The sequence below is a fragment of the Podarcis vaucheri genome (assembly GCF_965113315.1).
Source record: "Podarcis vaucheri genome assembly, chromosome: 11".
NCBI lineage: Eukaryota > Metazoa > Chordata > Lepidosauria > Squamata > Lacertidae > Podarcis > Podarcis vaucheri.
This window is the reverse complement of record NC_138749.1, coordinates 33,114,076-33,133,946: the sequence shown is the minus strand read 5'-3', so window position 1 is coordinate 33,133,946 and position 19,871 is coordinate 33,114,076. Positions and strand designations below refer to the sequence as shown.

General features: G+C 40.2%; 1 protein-coding gene across 3 annotated transcripts in view; it reads right to left on the bottom strand.

Annotated features, from left to right (window-relative positions):
* VCAN (versican) overlaps window positions 1-19,871 on the bottom strand; it is a 136,266-nt gene that overhangs the window by 57,604 nt on the left and 58,791 nt on the right. For all 3 annotated transcript variants that reach the window (XM_082191831.1, XM_082191833.1, XM_082191832.1), the window contains exon 7: window positions 17,498-19,546. In XM_082191831.1, coding sequence (XP_082047957.1) covers window positions 17,498-19,546 — 2,049 coding nt within the window. The remainder of the gene's footprint in view (window positions 1-17,497; window positions 19,547-19,871) is intronic.

Here is a 19,871-nt window from a genome sequence, read left to right as displayed (position 1 = left end):
AATATTTCAAAGTGCTTATTTAAACAGAGATACTATAGTCTACGAAAAAAGAGGAAATTGTCAACTATTAGGTGAATAAAGTATCGATGATATCACACACATAACTACATGCCACTGCAGTATGTTCTATAATAAACTAATCTTCCTTAGAAAGTTAGAAAAGAAAATTTAGAGTTTAAATATAGACAGCTTAGTAAAAATTAACAAATCAATTAGGTCTTCAAATAGTTCAGCATCAGTGTTTGAAGGGCCTGGCCTTCTAGTAGCAGTACAGCATTCACTGGGAGAAGGATATAGCAAGGTACTGGAAAGATTTGAGACACTCTATCAGAAGCTATGGAGGGAAAGGAGATTGACAGTATCTGGGACATCTTGGAGACTATGAAGAGGTCCAGGGTGACTCTGTGAGCGATGATAGCATCTAGATATGTTTGGTCGGGATATGAAGCCAGTGGGTAGGTATGACTGCATTGAGAGCAAGATGGATGTGGGGGAAAAGGACTTGCTATCTGGAGGTTCCTTTAATGAACTGACCAAGGTCACGGCTAACTGCCCTTGCTTTGCACACAACCTGCTTTATGGGCTAATGAAACTGAAGTAAAGGTATTACAAGCTATTTTAACATCAGGATTATTTTAGGGCACACCATTTTTTAATTACAGAGATGAAAGATAGAGACCTTTTCTCTAGTTTTGTCTCTCCAGCATTTTTTAATAAAATGAAAGTCTGGAGAGCTTTTATTGTAACTGAGAGGCCTGTAATACAAGGGAGGAAGCCCAAACCCTTCATACTGACTATAAACCCTTCATACTGACTATAATTTTCACTCTGCCCTGAGATCTATTCAGGCATATCCAAATACAGCTAAAGTTCCCAGAACTGCTTTACCCCATGATAGTAGTTTCTTGGAAAAGTAGAAGACTGTGGAGTTGTCTTCATATACTGCAGTAAACCAATCAATCCCCCAAGGCTATTGAAAGCAATGGCAGCAAAACAAACTACCATGATGAGAAAAACTCAGGAATAATTTCCCCCCTTACCTAAACAATACCATCTTCAGTAATTCTGAAACTTTTTATTTGTTTGTTAAACTCTCTGCTGCTGTAGTTCAAAACATTTAACCAATCAATTCAAAATTATAAACTGAAAAACTGGCCCCTCTACTGTGGGGCAGTAATGAGACTAAAAAACTTCTGGCCATTGGGTTACTTTTCTCACCTGGGAAACACATAGATTACTGGTTTAGTATAATTCATTTATAGTAGGTAATAACCCTGATGAAAAGCATCTGTTTTAGGCACCCAGAGAAGACATAAACATATATATACATGTAGCCAACAACAGCCTACATCAAGTCTGCATTGATCTCCTTAAGCTTTAAAACATATAATACACACAAAAGAAACAATTTATAGAGATGCAATGCTCCAACATGATTCTGCTACAGATTTAGCATATTTAGATGATTTTAAAACCAGGTTCTCTTCTAAAACATTGAACAGTTGTTCACAACCTAACAGTTCCCCTGGGTGGATGGAATGGTATTGTATAGCATAGCATGGAGTTCTATAATATTACATTAAATACCTTCTTCATGCTACAGTTTTTGTAATTTGGCTGTGATCATCAGTTTTTCAGTCCTCATAGGTATTTGCCTTATGAACAGAGCTTGAATCTGTACCTTTTCTTTTACCTTTTTTCATTTTCTTTTGCTCCTGTCAGAGCACACATTACATCACCTAGGGTCCAGATTCACTGCAATTCTCTCCATTTGGACTCTCACTGCTTTGATCAACCTCTCCCCCTATAAAATGTATGACCACTGGAAATCTAGCAATCTGATAGAGGGTTGGAGGACACCATCTCCCCCACCACCACCACCACCACCACACACACAACCCTCCCTCTCCCTCACCTGGCTTGAGAGGGGTGGTTGTCAATAATTTTCAGTAGTCTCAGTTCTTCCCCAGATGAAGAGATCAGAAAGGCATGCAGGCCATCTAAAGGGTGTGTATCCATTCAGCTCTCATTTAGGGGATATGGAAGACTAAATTATGCTTCAGGATAATCCTGTCCTTCTAAGCTGGGCAACAACATAGATGAGGAATGGTCAGCAATTGCGGAACGATCAAGGTTTAGATAGTTTATATGGATAGCATCAGAGGGACGCGGGTGGCGCTGTGGGTTAAACCACAGAGCCTAGGGCTTGCCGATCAGAAGGTCAGCAATTCGAATCCCCACAATGGGGTGAGCTCCCATTGCTTGGTCCCAGCTCCTGCCAACCTAGCAGTTCAAAAGCACGTCAAAGTGCAAGTAGATAAATAGGTACCACTCCAGTGGGAAGGTAAACAGCATTTCCGTGCACTGCTCTGGTTCACCAGAAAGCGGCTTAGTCATGCTGGCCACATGACCTGGAAGCTGTACACTGACTTCCTCGGCCAGTAAAGCAAGATGAGCACCACAATGCCAGAGTCATTCGCAACTGGACCTAACGGTCAGGGGTCCCTTTACCTTTATGGGTAGCATCAGCTTCAACTGGATGAAGATCTTTTGAGAACTGTTGGTTCTCAACTGTGCCAATTTTGGTCCTTGGCTTTAGCTTTCTATTGACTACACTATTTTCTTGACCTGCCATAGCTCTCTATAACCTTCCAGCTTTTACCTAGTAGTACTCAGGGTATTGCACATGATAAAAAGCTATATCACTAGACTATAGACCTTGCTGACCCTGCCACTGCTGACTTGTCAGTGATATTGTCAAGTTGCCAGGAGGGGCATGATTATGCCAAACCATCGTTTAGTCTTCCAAATTTAATGAATAATTGCTGTATGAATGCAGCCTTCAAATATCAATGATGAATCTCTGGTCCCTCCATCTGGGGAAGAACTGAAACCCCTGAAAGTTGCTAACAGTTTTACTCCCTCTGGCAAGATGGAATTTGGAATTTGCCCAATGTCAGCAAGTTAGTTGTGGGGGGGGAAACATAGCTACCACTACATACACTTAAGTTAAACAAACCAAGCTATGCAAAAATTATTAACTTTTTTATTCTATTCTCCCCTCTCAGACTTATTTGTAAGCAGGCTGGCCAAAGTCAGAGTGAAAGTCAGTGTTTTTTGAAGTCCTGTTCACAATGTTTCCTAGCTGATGTATCCTTGTCAAAGCACTGTTATCTTTGGCTGTGGTTTAAAAGTTTAAGGAATATATTGCTGAACATTTTTCTGTTGATTCAGTCTTTCACACAAACACATTTAATCAAAGTACACTTTTTGTCCTCTCTTCAACAATTAAAAGAGAGATTTGGGGAAAAGAGAGATTTTGCAGCAGTAAGCCCTTCTTCTTCTTTTTAAGGACACATGAAACTTGTATAAAGCTATAAATTATTAGTCAACTCAGTTTCTTGAAGGCAGTGCTAAAGAAGAACTTATTTATTGTACAATTGGCTTGAAAGGAGTTTAAAGTCAAGCAAGTTGGGTGGTCAGTCTTGGTATTGGAGTTTTTAGATTCAGTTACAGAACTGGTTTACAGCATTGCCTGTATTCCAGTAGAAAAGCATGGAAAAGCAGATGAATGTTTTAATTAGCAGAATCTTCTCAAGTTCCAATTCTTGTCTGAAGGGCCCCATTTCAGACTGTCAGAATTGTTGGCTGAGACCAGAAACATCTGTGCAGAGTGGATGTTGCCAGAGGGAGCATCCTCACATTCTCCACTCTGGCTTCATCACAGCTTTGCAAATGCTTCTTCCAAGCTCAGAAAAGTCATTCATTCATTTCAGTTTAATGCATCTTCTGGCTCAGTGGTACACTGGCTCTTTAATCATATTTTGTTGACCTCCAATATTTTAAATTAGCACCTCAGCAATATCCTCACTTCTGTCTAAATTATAATCTTATGCCATGTCAGCACTCTCAATTTTATTTTTCCAAAACAAGAAATGCAAAGCTTTTCACACCTGTCCTCCTTATACTGGCAAATCTGGGTAGTTCTATTTGCACATGTGCAGTTCACACTTATCCGGGCCACTTACACACAAGTAGATGTGAACGAGCCACCATTTATACTGCATATCGCCAGAATTTTTGTGGAAATGAAACAGCTGGAAACAACTGGAAAAATGCACAGTACAAGAGATGCAAGATGAACATAGAACCATTAATAGAATTGCTTCTTTTCTACCTTACGTATGTCAAGATTTTTCTTAGAAATTCCAGGAGATATATATATATATATGAAGACAAATATGATGGACATTGAGTGCACAGGTGAACACTTTTGAACATGGGACAGGTTACTTTGGTCTGGGGTTATTTATACCAGCAGAGGTTAAGAATAATCTCTTCCTTATTTACTAAAGAGACCATTTATGATAAGGACAATTATGTATACTATTGATAAGCTGCTTTCAGATAATATTACTGGTAGAACATTCAAAGAAGTAACCCTAGATCTCAAGGGAAATGGGGGGGGGATGTTTTACTGTCACTTTCAGAGGGGTGGTGGTGGTTCTTGGTATAGAATTTAGCATTTCTTCTGCTTTCTTATGTCTTCCATTTCTGTTTAAAATTCATTATAACCTTGTTTTTTTTATTATTCACTCATCTGTTGTCTGTAGATTTTCAATATGACTGTTAATATGGTTTTGGATTGTGCAGAATGGTTGCAATAGACTTAATATATATTTTAGGGCAGTTCTAAGAAAGTTTAAGGGGACGCGGGTGGCGCTGTGGGCTAAAGCCTCAGCGCCTAGGGCTTGCCGATCGAAAGGTCGGCGGTTCGAATCCCCGCGGCGGGGTGCGCTCCCGCTGCTCGGTCCCAGCGCCTGCCCACCTAGCAGTTCGAAAGCACCCCCGGGGGCAAGTAGATAAATAGGTACCGCTTACCAGCGGGAAGGTAAACGGCGTTCCGTGTGCGGCTCTGGCTCGCCAGAGCAGCGTTGTCACGCTGGCCACGTGACCCGGAAGTGTCTGCGGACAGCGCTGGCCCCCGGCCAATAGATGTGAGATGGGCGCACAAACCCCAGAGTCTGTCAAGACTGGCCCGTTCGGGCAGGGGTACCTTTACCTTTTTAAGAAAGTTTAAATTAATGCCACACGTACTAAATGTTGACAATGGCAGTGCTATTTCTTTCTGCAGCTTTAGTTAATATTCAGCTGTCCAAGACTTTTATTTTTAGACTATAGTTGAAATCCTCAAACCGCTTACTCTGAATTGCAGTCAGTATAACTGCACTGGAGAAAGTGGCCTGAAGTAGCAGCTTATGGTGATTAAGTGAAAGATGTGTCATATATAAAAGTAAGCTATAAAACTATAAAGACAGCATTTTTTTAAGATTGTTCTGTCTCTGAATCTGCATGCATGTATACTGTGCAATTATTAGTACATGTAGTACAATTTTCAAAGACAAAAATTGCATTTCCATTGAAAATCACCAAGAGAGATTGATTTGCCACGCACTCATCAGGTACTACAGTTCTGAGAGTGGAAGAACCTTACAAGTTCCTATTCAATATTAGTTACAGGTAGATAGCCGTGCTGGCCTGCCGTACTCGAAACAAAATAAAAAAATTCCTTCCAGTAGCACCTTAGAGACCAACTAAGTTTGTTATTGGTATGAGCTTCCGTGTGCTACTGGAAGGAATTTTTTTATTTTGTTTCTATTCAATATTAGTTTGGAATAGCTGTATTTCCCCCCTGGCTATGTGAGCATATTCCAAAGGGGCATCAAGTAAGGCCCAATTTCAATATTGACTATCCGAGCCTGCCACAGTCTGCACAAAATAAGCTGAACCTTATGCAGAATAACTTGAGTCAAAGGGGAAGAGGTCCAATCCAAGTTGAGAAGACTATGGGAAAGCGTAACAAAGCTTGATCCAACTTGCCGTCTAGCTGGGTCCAAAGAAGAAACAATAACTGCACAATTAGGTATGTCCCTCCTTGAATTCTACAGCAAGTTCTGCCTGACCAGACTCTGAAAACCACCATCAAAACCCATTAAGGGGGGGAAAGGCTATTCACATAAATGTTGCTAATATAAAAGAGGACCTTTTCATACGTATGGGCACAAAGTAACTGACGGTTTGTTTGTTCTTAACTGCGCTGTGCTCAACCGAGCATTGACAATGATCAAGCATGACACTGTATTACTTTATTTTAGCCAGTGCCTAATTCTTTAACCACCTAAGCAGTTAATGAATGTGTCTTTAATCAGGGGTATACTGATTTGCCAAAAGAAAGACCTTGATTCTAGCATGCTCTCCTTAACTTAACCTGGTATTTTAAACAATCATTAAGTTACAGGATAAACCAAGGAATTTGTTAATGTTTATTCTCCCTTACTAAATGAATACTTCCACCTTGCCTTTTTTAGTCATGGGAATGATCCCATAACTTAATCCCATGTCTAAAAATGTAACCTTGGAAGAGTTTGCCCCAAAACTATATAGGTTTGCTGTGTGTCAGGCTTGGCAATAGCAGTGTCTTTCTTGGAAGTCCCCTCTTCCATAAACTGTTCCTAGCTTATGGTTTTAAGATCTGGCTTAACAAAGAAATCTCATAGTATTTCTTAGCATTAAACACACAATCCTATTCCGAATCATTATTTATTCACTAATATCAATATGCCAAAACATGTTTTCTTATGCTGCCTTCAATCAAGGAATTTTGCCCTTTTTGGCAAGAAAACTGTGAACACAGATGCACACCCACTCTCTCACACATTCTATGTGGGTATTATACCAAAACTATCTTTCCACTCTGGCAGCCTGCACACACCACTAAAAAATGAGGAAATTGAGGTTCTGGTGAGCTCAGCATCTTTTATATGGCATTAAATCTTGCCCTAAAAAAATCCTTTAAGACTCTTTACAGTTCAGCATTGCATACAGGACTGGTAGGGTGAGATAAATACAAAAATGCATCCTTCAGTGAAGTGGTAGGATTACTGGGATAATGAAGCTTTAAGGATAAGTGAACTCAATAACAGGTCTCAAACCTTTACTCGGGTTTATCACTCCAGCCCATGGATTCCTCCCTCTGCTTGAACAAATTGGTTAGTGAAGACTCCCACATCATGTCTCCCAATGGTTAATCATCTCCCAAACAGGATTCAACATTCTCTGACCACCAGCACAAGGGTGAGAATAATGATGGAAGAAAATGAAAACCCATGCAACAATTGCGCTAGCAGAAGCTTCTTGTGCAGCCAGTTGTGCAAATTATTGTCACTGTCCATTTTCCAGGAAGAGGGTCACAGAAAAACCAAAGTCTAAATACCATAGTTCTTGTGGCTGGTTGTGCAACTATCCACAAATATCCTGGCTTCCTGCACTTTCTCTCACGCAAGCCATTCTGCTAGGGCCGCTAAGGGACTTTAACTTGGTGCTACAATGAACTCCTCCCTAAATGCTTACATGGCAGAAGTCAAAATGGCATTCAGGAGCATCAGCATCCTGATACTTAGGAATGCCCAAGTGAGCACAATCAGTTACTTATATATGTGCTGAAGACTGAAGTAGAAAGGTCAAGTAAGCCTTCTCAAAGCTAAAACACGTTGCACTTTACTGGCAACGTTAATGGAGAATCCTGAACAGCTGGCTATGTGCTGAACTCAGAGGAAGGAAGTAGTCAGAAATGTATCCTTTCTTCAATGAATACCTGTTGTTAATATCTCACTGGAGTCAAGGATATGGTAAATGTTAATAATACTTTAAAAATGTATTCATCATGTGTTGTTCAGGAAAACACTGCTGTCAACTTTACTGTGTGAGATTTATGCAGAATAAGACTATTCTATGTACCCTTGCTTAGGTGTAATTCTCCCAAGAGAACTTGCATCTGACAAATATTGTATAGGACTGGGCTTGAAATCAGCTCATTTCCTGATTAATCTGTCAAGTTAAAAAATTGCACGGTGGAAAAATTATATTTATTTCATACTACCACCATTTTAATTTGAAATGAAGGGGGGCCAAGTTAAAATTGAGAGTAATGAAACATTCTTTCTCACTCTGGACTGTTTACATGTGGCTTTCCATGTGAAACTGAGGTAATGAAATTACCCACAAGCACTTTACTACCTTCAATATGCACGCATAAATTGGGCCTGACTTTTAAAAAAGCATTTATCAAAAGAACATGGTATCTCATCTAACATAGGTACTGAAAAAATGTCTGTGCTGGTAGTTCTCTAACAGTTATTCTCATATCCCCCCCCCAAAAAAAAGGGTGCCTAAAAATAGCATAATGTGACTAAGGATAACATTCTTGCAGGATTAACACTGCTATATAACCTAGTAAACACCATGAAAAGAACAAGGGATCTGCCGAGGACAGTTTATTTGATCAACTGTGACTCTGACTGCTGGCTGTGTGTCCAATGGCCTTGTAAAGGTAACATTTGAATTTTGTTTTAAACGACTAAGAAGATACTTGGAACACTCAATGCCAAAAAAGTCATAACATAACTGTGATTCCCCATTGCATTCACATATATGGGATGTAGATCTGAACTCCTATATTGTTTGATGCCCAGAAGCATTATTAGGAAAATGATTTTTCTTGTCTAAATTATGCCAGTAAAGCTGAATGAATGAGTAAACCAACATTTGGATTCACAGCAGATAATAATCATGGACCTCACTAAATATTCGGTTGTAACTGCTTATGTCACAGTAATACACATTTATTCTAGATCTGTGACTCCATATGACCCATTCCCCCCTACCTAACCCCATAAATCATTGGGCATAGAGTACATTTTTTCATTTAGTAGGAGAGAGATAATGACCCACCAGCTTAGTTCCTAATATTTACTTCTCTAAATATAGGTCCTGTAAAAGTGGGTCACTGACTAGAACAGAACAGTCTTACTTCTCTTATTTCAAAAACGTTCCTGTAAAATATTTATTAGCTACATAGAGCAGTAATTTGTTTCCAGAAACTTGAACCCAAAATAAGTGATGTTACCTTTGCTTTGTAAATTTATTACGATGTTCTGCTGATTTTCCAAAAAGGGCAAGGCTAGATTAGAAAAAGGAGATGATGTTCCCACATTCACTCAGCCACTTCCCAAAGAAACAACATAATAAAGTTACAATGACAAATTAAGTGGTGACAACCCATTTCACCAAGGATCTCTTCATATGCCACCCCGTGGTTTCTTCCTGCAATGCTTAGCCGATGTCAGAAGCCTTACGCCACATAAGAAAAACAAATGCTGTAGCTCAGCATCACCCTCCAGAAACTGGAAAGGAGTGCAGTGTGGTGCAGCTTCTCTGCAGGAATATAATGGGGGGCTTTGACAAAATCCTTACTGAAATCAAGATACACTACGTCCACAGCATTCCCCTGATCCACCAAGCTTGTAACTCTATCAAAAAAAAAAGAAATGAAATTCATCCAGCATTACTTGTTTTTGAGAAACCCATGCTGGGTCTTAGTAATCACAGCATCCTTTTCTAAGTGCTCACAGACTGACTGTTTATCCTTTCTGTCAACCTGATGGTGATTTCAGGAGTGACAGACCTGGCAAAAGGGGAAGAGATTAAAATATGTGTGTATAGGAGATCCTATAAAGCTATGGTTTTCCCACTAGTGATGTATGGAAGTGAGAGCTGGACCATAAAGAAGGCTGATCGCTGAAGAGTTGTTGCTTCTGAATTATGGTGCTGGAGGAGACTCTTGAGAGTCCCATGGACTGCAAGAAGATCAAACCAATCCATTCTTAAGGAAATCAGCTCTGTGTGCCCACTGAGTGGAAGGACAGATCGTGAAGCTGAGGCTCCAATACTTTGGCCACTTCATGAGAAGAGAAGACTCCCTGGAAAAGACCCTGATGTTGGGAAAGATTGAGGGCACAAGGAGAAGGGGACGACAGAGGAAGAGATGGTTGGACAGTGTTCTCAAAGCTACCAGCATGAGTTTGACCAAACTGCGGGAGGAAGTGGAAGACAGGAGTGCCTGGCGTGCTCTGGTCCATGGGGTCACGAAGAGTCAGACACGACTAAACAACAAATTCAGCTTAACTTGGTGGGGTTATTCATAGATGATGAATCTGTCTCTTTGAGAGGAGTGTTTTCATTTTACTATTTCTACTGCAGTGTTAATGTGCCAAAAATGGCTCTTACACTAATCACGCCTGATAAAGTACTGGACATTCCCTGCAATTTTAGCGCTTTCATGAGACTGGATGTGTTGAAATAGGGAGAAAGCGCTCAAAGTAGTATGCTATTAATATAATAAATTAGAGCTGGTGGTGGTGGCTGTAGTACCTCAATCTTTAAAAAGCACCATTTTGAAATTTCTATACCACTGCGAAATTTGTTTGAAAAGCAACATATACAAAAAGAGAGGAAAAAAGAGAAGCATCAAAAGCTTCTGCCCATACAAGGCTATTTGCATTAATGGTGCCAAATGCCACATTTGTTCTGAATTTGGTTTTATGAGTGTTGGCCCATTTGTTTTGGAACTAAAGTTCTCACTATGTCCAGCTATTTCCCCAGAGGTGACAATTAGCTAACATTTGCAGCAAGAATGGCAGGACATTCACATTTCAATAGTGCCTGAAGGAACAGATGACAAACTTTCCACATGTTCAAGAAGTGAAACATATTCCTCAATAGAAAACACATGTTAAGAGTTGCATCCATGTAAAATGCGGAATAGGTCCTTCTCTATATGTACTTTGCAAAGGGCTTTTTTTTCTATTTCCCTATGAGAATAATGAAAATGGCATGATACCCATGAATAAAGTGACCATTCATTTGTTTCATAAATGCACAAAAAGCCATTAGGAAGCCTCAATTATTGTTTATAGGGTGATGAAGTTTCCTTGGCAACAATGCAAAAAACAGCAGAGACAATGTGTATATGATTTTGTTTCCTGATGTCTACGAAGGAATCTGAGGAAAGATAATCATTCTTTAACAAGCTTCACAGAAACATCTTACATCTTACAACAAGCTTCACAGAAACATCTTACAATGTTCAAATCTACAGTTTAGGCTGGCAATTAACATTAAGCAGTTTTCAAGCCTACAATTCACATTTTGAACAAAGGGCAGGAATAATCCATAATAGATGCTTTTCTGTCTTTCAAACACATACAATCGTTTCTCAAATAAAAAATGAGCTTATACTATCCCTGTGTTCACTTTGTTTAGAAAGGCGTCCATAATGCTTGTAGAGCAAGTATAACAAACAACAGGTCTTCCAGTTAGACGGATTTAACACAAAGTGGTTTCACTTGTACCAGTGAAAAATTAAGTGAAACAAATAATACTTAGGAATGTGAGAGAGCCAGATTCTAATGTCCACTTCAGAACAAACTTATGTTCTCACTCGCTCCACTTTACTTAGATTCTGATTCTTATCTGCTTTTTAAAATAGCAGTGGCCTATTGCCATATCCACCTCGGTAGTTAAGGCCTTTTTTCAGATATCACAGCTATGGTGAGTGAAAGCTAGTGGAGGAGCAAGATCTCAGCAGCAGACCCCCATCTCAATCATTTGTATGATTCAAAACAACAGGAACTATATGTTCATAGAGGTCTCTCCACTGGGAAGCCTTGAAAAGCAGGGTAGCCAATAGTGTGTGGATAGAGATCAAACGAACACAGCTGTCCATTCATAAGTGCCATGCAGACACTCAACTGCATTCAGACAGATCCCTCTACAATATGTGAACTCATGCACCAAGAAGATCACCAGTAGGGGCACGTGACCTTTTAATTTAATTTAACAAAGAAAGCTGTTCAGAAAATGTATAAGTCATGACATAGCACTGTTTGCATTGGTCCACTCTGTTACTAATTTGGAATGCCACTGGGCTGCTTATTAAAGCAACAAAGTGGCAGCAAATGTTGTCTCTCCCACCCCCTGTAAAAGGCCGAATTCAAGTCCTCTGCTATCTTACCTATACAGTGGTACCTCGGGTTACATACGCTTCAGGTTGCATATGCTTCAGGTTATAGACTCTGCTAACCCAGAAATATTACCTCGGGTTAAGAACTTTGCTTCAGGATAAGAACAGAAATCATGCTCCAGCGGCAGTGGGAGGCCCTATTAGCTAAAGTGGTGCTTCAGGTTAAGAACACTTTCAGGTTAAGAACAGACCTCCAGAACGAATTAAGTACTTAACCTGAGGTACCACTGTAATGGTACGCCTTCTGCCCTCTCAAGAACTGTAGAATTTCAAGCAATCCCCACCCCCAGACTTCTCCAAAAGGTCTTCCAAAAGGCCACACACATGCACACACGCACTTTTGTAGAAGACAAGCAGCACCATGAATTGGGGGTGATAGTCAACTCAAGCTGAGGTGAAATCCAAGTCTGACAATGGTAAAGAACTCCCAGGAGTCATTTCCTGTGGTAAAGCAGCAGTCAGTCACTGCACTGTGAGATAATAATGCAATTCTCCTCATTAAAGAGAGAGAGAGAAAAGAACTTGATCATTCAGAATATGAGAATTACTACAGCTGTCTTAGTGATTAACTAAGAAATTAACACTCACTGACAAGATGACAGCCTAATTACACTATGAGAAATACAGCTTTTAGACACAGAAAAGCTTGCACATTTAAAGGGAAAGCAGGCAGACAAAATCAAGTGTGCGTGTAGCAAAGCTAATACACATGGAGCAAGGATTAAATCCCAACCGCTTCTCTATTAGGCTAGTTTTGCTTAGGCAGAGAAATTTGACGTGAGTCCTTTCAAACAAACAATCCTCCATGTGCCTTCTGATACAGAGCATGAAAAGAGGTTCCATCTCTTTCCACATTCCCACACAAGCATTTTTTAAAAAAACTTTTCAAAATAAAACATCTATAAGCCTTTTCACGGTGCAAATATCAGCAATAAACAACAGCATCGTTCAAGTCCATATGCATCAAACTAGCACTCACTGTTCCAAATGCTCCACATTTGATGCCCCAAATCTTGCTATATTGTGGAAATGAGGTCTCTTCCTGTATTCATCTTGTTCTGAAAGCCTCCCTCAGAAGCAATACCTAGTCTGCTGCCAAACATACAATTTTATGTCCACCAGTGATTTTTATTTTTAGTTTAAGTAGCTTCTCATACATCTGGTGCCACTGAAATCTGAGACATTTTTCATATAACTCTTTGGTTCTCACCATGTGACCTTTGATGTTAAGGTTTTTTAAAAAATAAATAAAAGAAAAGTAAATACAATGTCCAATCTCAAAGAACAAGGACACTTGTTTATTCCAAAGCTTAAGGTTATGTTTTAATCTGTGCATTCTGTGAAAGACTCTTACTTTCACTGAAGTTTTATACACTTATTACATCTTGGATGCAGAAAATAAGCGAAGTAAAAAATAAATGGCATGCTAAATGGCATTAAAAAGGCTGCAGTCCCTTTTCATAAAAGGTTGCGTTCAAAAAGTGATGGCTCCCTCTCAGCTTCAGACTGTTCGAAAGCAGAAGGGGTCAAAAAACCAGACATAGCTGGTGTGAAATCTGGGCTCCCAGCAAGCCTTTCCAAGCATGCTAAGTAAACACTTTCCAATGCCTCCACAAGACGCAGGTGTGCAAATTATTCTCGACACAGACAGAAGTCATGTTTTCAGTATCCCCTCGGCTGCTGTTAAACAACAGCCTCACCTCAATCCCCCAGTATTTGTCAGCTCATAAAAAGTTTTATATGCTCAAGAAAAGTTCCTTTTTTCTTCTGCTAGTTCATTCACTCCTTGCTCTTGAATCATAACTCTCCATTACTGCTCCTTCTAAGCTGCACAGAAATGACGCGTATCTCCCCGCACCCCCAAGTATTGACGCAAGACGGATTCCACTTGCACAACACGAAAAGACTGTAGCATCAAACTGTTGGAGACTATTCCGTCCACCCTGTTGTATCATCATGTATTCAGCAATAGTATGAAAGTTAAGTTATGGGATGCTGTTGAAAGAAATAACAGCCCCTGAGAAAACATAGCAGCATGCATAGCCATGGTTCCCTTTTTAAGAAAGTAAATTCCCAAAGGGTTGTCTCCCTATACACACATATTTTTGCTCATTAATTTGCACACCTGCCCTAGAACTCCTCATGACCCACACTTATGGTGTGCTTTATATATTCCTCATTAACTTGTACACCTGTCTTAAATTGCGTCAGTGCATGGTTTGCTTGTGCAATACATTTTCTCAGGAAAACCACCATATTCTAACACATATGTGGGGGGAAAGAACCATTTTAATCCCTTCAGCAATATTATCAGCATATCCCTTATCAACATTTTTGTGAAGCTGCCAAAACAAAAAACGATTTTGGTTTTCAGCCAGATCTCAGTCAACCCCTTCGCCCCACAAGTGGAATTCTGTAACTACAACAGATATTTTGTACCAAACAATAATTGATATGGTGTAAGGAAAGAATAAATAAACTTCCAGAATAATTTCATGTTATGCTATATCAATAGAAAAGGCATGCAACATAGGAAAACAATCATATAGGTCCCAAGGGATCAGAAATAGAATATGGAGTTATAGGTTGTTTCTATGGTTCATGACATATACAAATAAATGCACACACACACATAGGATTGTTGCGACATACTCTTACCCTAATTTAGCAACAAATGGAAATGGGTCCTTTTTTACAATTATCTGGGGGCATACAATTTTTCAGGACAATTTTTCAAATACTTTCAAGGAGTTTACTCTTTTATCCCTTGCTGATGTTTGTCTTTCTGGCAAGCAGAATGTCCTGGAATGATGCTATGCCTTGACACAGCATTGTTCTGAGTGAGGTTCAAGGCGTGAGGTGGGGAATGGTAGTTTTGTTTCCCCAAAAAGCCCCATTTCCAGCAAACCTACTTTAGGTGTTAGCCAGCCACACATCCTAAGCCACCATTAGCCAACTCACAGAACTAGATTATACAACAACACAGTGTTCTTAAGCACCCTTCTCATGTGAGAGCATCACCTATAGACCATGTTTAGTTGTTTGGTACAAGGAATGACAGGACGCAGGTGGCGCTGTGGGTTAAACCACAGAGCCTAGGACTTGCCAATCAAAAGGTTGATGGTTCAAATCCCCGCGATGGGGTGAACTTCCTTTGCTCGTTCCCTGCTCCTGCCAACCTAGCAGTTCAAAAGCACCTCAAAGTGCAAGTAGATAAATAGGTACCGCTCCAGCGGGAAGGTAAACCGCTGCTCTGGTTCGCCAGAAGCGGCTTAGTCATGCTGGCCGCATGACCCGGAAGCTGTATGCCGGCTCCCTTGGCCAATAAAGCGAGATGAGTGCCACAACCCCAGAGTCGGCCATGACTGGACCTAATGGTCAGAGGTACCTTTACTTTTACCTTACAAGGAATGACATGATCAGGAACTTAAGATCAAGAGAGACTTCAAACACACTACCTACTGAAAACATCCCAAAGTTCTGGTCAAACATTTCTTTTGGTTTTATCTGAGTTAGACTTGTTACTGACTGGGGCAGGTTGAACCACTTAGAGAACAAACATGAGAGGAATTGTGTTAGGTCTTTGTACTCACTCCGCAGCTTCAAGCCTGAACCCAGATCATGCGGTACCTTCGTGAGTGGCATCCATTTGGCCAATGAGGCCAGCTCGGAGGAAAGATCCAACTGGCTGTAATCAATGGTGTAATCATTGCAAGCTGATTCAGTAAAATAAATGCTAAAGCCCAACAATATGAATCATCCACCTGTGTTCCTTGGCAAAGTAACAAACTGGCAGCTGACAGGGATATGAAGGAGAGGGCCCAATGGAACTTGGTTACTAAACCAATTCATCTCTATGGCACAGGGTCATAGCCTATCATCTTGAAGCCTTATTCTTGCTGATAATAAATGTTTGAGAAAATTGCATGATGTTTTTGCTACTCAGGAATGATTACTACTGAATTCTTACTATAGTGTTAGTTGCCCACCAGGTAATCCAACCAGGTAAAACTAACTAGTTTTAGCCCCACCCTCCCTTCAACACAGAGACTAAGAAGGAGGAAGCTGAAAGGTTGTGAGGCAGAAGTGGGCATGTGGGGGCTGGCTAGAGAGAGGCTGAGGTTGGTGGGGCAGTCCCTCATTTGCCCTAACAGACCAGCCCACACTGGAAATTATAGTCTCTGCACAACTGGCTTGCAGATGCAATAATTTATTATGACTTGGGTAGAGGCCAGGAATCAATAATTAGCTTTGAGAATGGGATTCAGGGATTTCACGGAAATGGGGGAACTGGTAAGAGTCAAGAGTCTACTTTTGTTTGGCTGAGAGCTCCAAATAAATTACTTTCTGATGTAATTTTCAGCATTCTTTCAGTGAACTTGGTCTACCCACACATGTTCATTATGACACTATGTACAGCCAAGAGTGAGTGTGAAGTTCATAAAACAACAACTGGAAAAGAGTACTCTGTAAAGCTTATAGAAGTGCCCTACTGGTTGGAAAGAGTATATAAAGAGTAGTAAGGTAGAATTACATACAGTAAGCCTGCAACTTAGTTGTGTTTAACTTGTGTGCATTCAGCTTTATGCACGTGGCAAAAAAATAAAAAAGTAAGAAATTTAAATGGAGGCAGAAAAGGGGTGTGGTTCTGGGGGAAATGACTTTGGTAATCCCACTGAACTTCAAAAAATGAAACATGACTTTGACCATTGAACCCAATTATTAGCTTTAGGCATGATCCCCGGAATGTATCCCCCGCATAAATTGCGGGCTAACTGTATGAAAAATTATATAAGACATGATATCCAATAAGCTTTCATTGCTATTTTCTCCAATAATGTTTCTATCTGACTTCAAAACATAGTTATCATTGATGATGTTAAAAAATCCCACACCATCTCCTGTCAGATCTCTTTTCAGTTGACACATTGGCCTCTTTTCTTAACACAGAAGAAATCATATAACTTATTAGTGACAGCTGATATCTCTGTTCTGGATACCCACAAGATTAAAGCTGCATATGCAGTGCCCTCAGCTAAAACAGAACAGAACAGAAGAAAACAAATGTTTGTTCTGATTACAACCTGGCAATTTCACACAATACCCTTTTCTTTCCCCAAATTTGATAGCACCCTTTGGCGTAAGCAAAGAAAAAAGAACTCACGCCTTGTTTAGCTGATAGCACTGCAAATGCCATTGTTAATAGCTACAGACTAATGGAATGTTAACACGCTCCAATGCCACACTCAGGAGTAGTAATGCATGGAGTGGAAGCTATGAAATTAAAATGCCTTGTTCCACAAATAATTGAAGTCAATTCAATGATTTGCTAGTATCACATAGGAAGCTCTCATATATTATTGCTACATCCACAACTGATGATTTGCACATTTATATTGCCAATAGCTATTACCAATACCTCATTTCAAAAATATCAACTATTTCTAACATACAGAAGTGTAAGATAGTTTCATGCTCCAGACATAAAAGACACATCTTCCAGCACATTTTAAAACTACTTGCTATGGCCAAAGGTCCATCAGGTTGGGCATATGGCCCTGAGAAGCAAAGTCTTACCTGTATCATTGCCAGAGATAGCAACAACAAACACTTTTATGTCAGGCCTGCTTTCCACTCCTACGTCAGCATCTGAAGTAGAAGGAGCCTCTTCCTGAGACTCTAAAACCTCAGAGGGTGGTCCTGTAGGCTGTGCAACCGCAGTAACACTTGATGATGTAAAATATTCTGTATCAATCTCTGGCTCTGCCGTCTTGCCTGTAAAATCATCATCAGTAGTAGTTTTAATGGGAGAAACAGATTCCTCAATTATTACCATGTCTTTACTCGTATCCTCATCGGGTTCACTGTAAATTAAGGGTGGCTGTGTTTTGGTAATTAAAGGCTTGGATGGTGAAGTGGTCAGGGTCTTGTCTACTGGAGCAATGGTAGCTGTGGCTATGCCACTTACCACCGTTGGTTTACTTGTCACAATAGCAGAGAATAAAACTGGCTCCATTCCTACGGCCTCTTCTGTCGTTCCCGAACCTTCTGGGCTATGAGTTGTAAAAGTCTCCACATGAGGTAATTTTTCAGTGACAGGAGCAGTAGCTTTAGTAGGAAAGGGACCTGCAAATCTAATTGTGGGTACATCCTTTTCACTTTCTGTGCTTGCCTTTCTGGGGGGAACACCTGTCGTTTTTAGTTCGCGTTCCGTGACAGCATCCATTCCAGGAGACAGTTCAGGTTTTGTGGCTGTTTCATAAACTGTTATTTTGACACCTGGGCCCAAAGCCTCAGTAGTTGCATATTTTCCTTCATATGCAGATCCTTCAGCAGTTAAGTCACTTTCAGGTGTCAAAAGCAATGTTGAAATCACTGCAGTAGTGTCTGGGACAGTAGCCAGTTTTTCCACAGCTTGATCTCTAGCGCCAGGTTCCTCCTGAATAGCTGTTGTAGCCTCTGTTTTCATACCTCTGACGCCTGTATGAATAGTAACAGTGACCACATCTTTAGCAATTTTATCTACTGGAGTTTCAGAAATGAGGGAAATGTCAGGTTCTTCCTTTGCCGTTGCAGGAGTTACCATCTTTGTAAATATAATTGATTCTGTGCCTGATATGCCTGTTGAGGAAATAGTAGTGATTTGTCTGGGAATTCCTAAGTCTGGCTGATGCTCAGCAGAACTCCCTTCAGAAGTCCAGTCATATTTCTGATCGTCTGTTCCTGCAGTTTTTTCTTGTTGCATCTCTGGAGTAGATGTTACTGTATCATGGTGCCTTGGCATGTCCTCTCTTTCAGTTTTGGGGAAAACCCCTGCCACTGTATCATTCACTTCTGTTGCAGTGGTTGTGGTCTTTGGAAACTCCACAGAGCCTAACTCAGAGCTAAATGATGTTTCATAGCTCTTTGTATATCTGGTAGTTAGTGGTATTTTGCTTTCAGATGAACTGACTATTACACCTGGTGTAGCTGTAGCAATCTCAGGTGAGAAGGTCTTTGACACTTTGACTACATCTGATTCTGAAACAGTGCTAGAGGCAACTGGCCTGTCATCGGGTGAAATATTGCCATTGTTATCGTCTTTTGTAGGTTCATGATGATCAGGGAGCAGTTCTTTGGGGATGACAACGGTTGTCAGTTTTACGTCGCTTTTTGCTTCCATTGATTTTTTTGTAGGCTGGATGCCAGGATGTGTTTCTTCCTTTGTTAATGTAACAGAAGTTTTTGTTTCTACAGGTTCACTCAAGTTATTTCTCAGTAGAACGTCTACAGAAGTGATTATTGGTCCCACCTCTATTTGTTCAGTCTGACTTTCAGAGCTCTTCTCACTGAGGTCAGAGACAACTTGTGTGGGTGTGATCCCTACTAGGTCACTCGGTGAAGTGTCTGTTTCTGTCACTTCTGATGAATCAGAAAAGTCTGTAACCGTCTGAGGTAGAACAGTGGATAAACTAACAATCTGCTTAGGTACCTTCTCTTCCAGTTTTGCCTTAGGCATTCCTTGTGTGACCGAAGAGATATGAGGATCAAGATTAGTTTTAGAAGCGATTTGTTCAGATAATAAATTGGAAGATCCGCTTTCCAAAGGTATATTCAGTTCAACAGTTGCAGAATCATTCGGCTTAGCTATAAAAAAAAGACAATTAAAATGAATGTCATGCTTAGTACAATATCTTAAATGTAAGAAGCATAATAAATTAATAAATTAATTCTGAACAAGCATCCTTTATCTCTACTGTATCTTTACTATATGCCAGTTGCTCCCAGAATGTATTTGCTTGAGCATCTTGACCAGAAAGCAGCTGTAATTAAGCTAATTTAGTCCCACATACTTCTATAGTAAAGCAATTCAACCCAATGTAGTTTAAATGAATTATGAACTCCTACTAGTCCATAGCAGTGACCTAAAAGTCTTGTATGTGGTAGTTTTCTGCTTATTGTAAATCGGTCA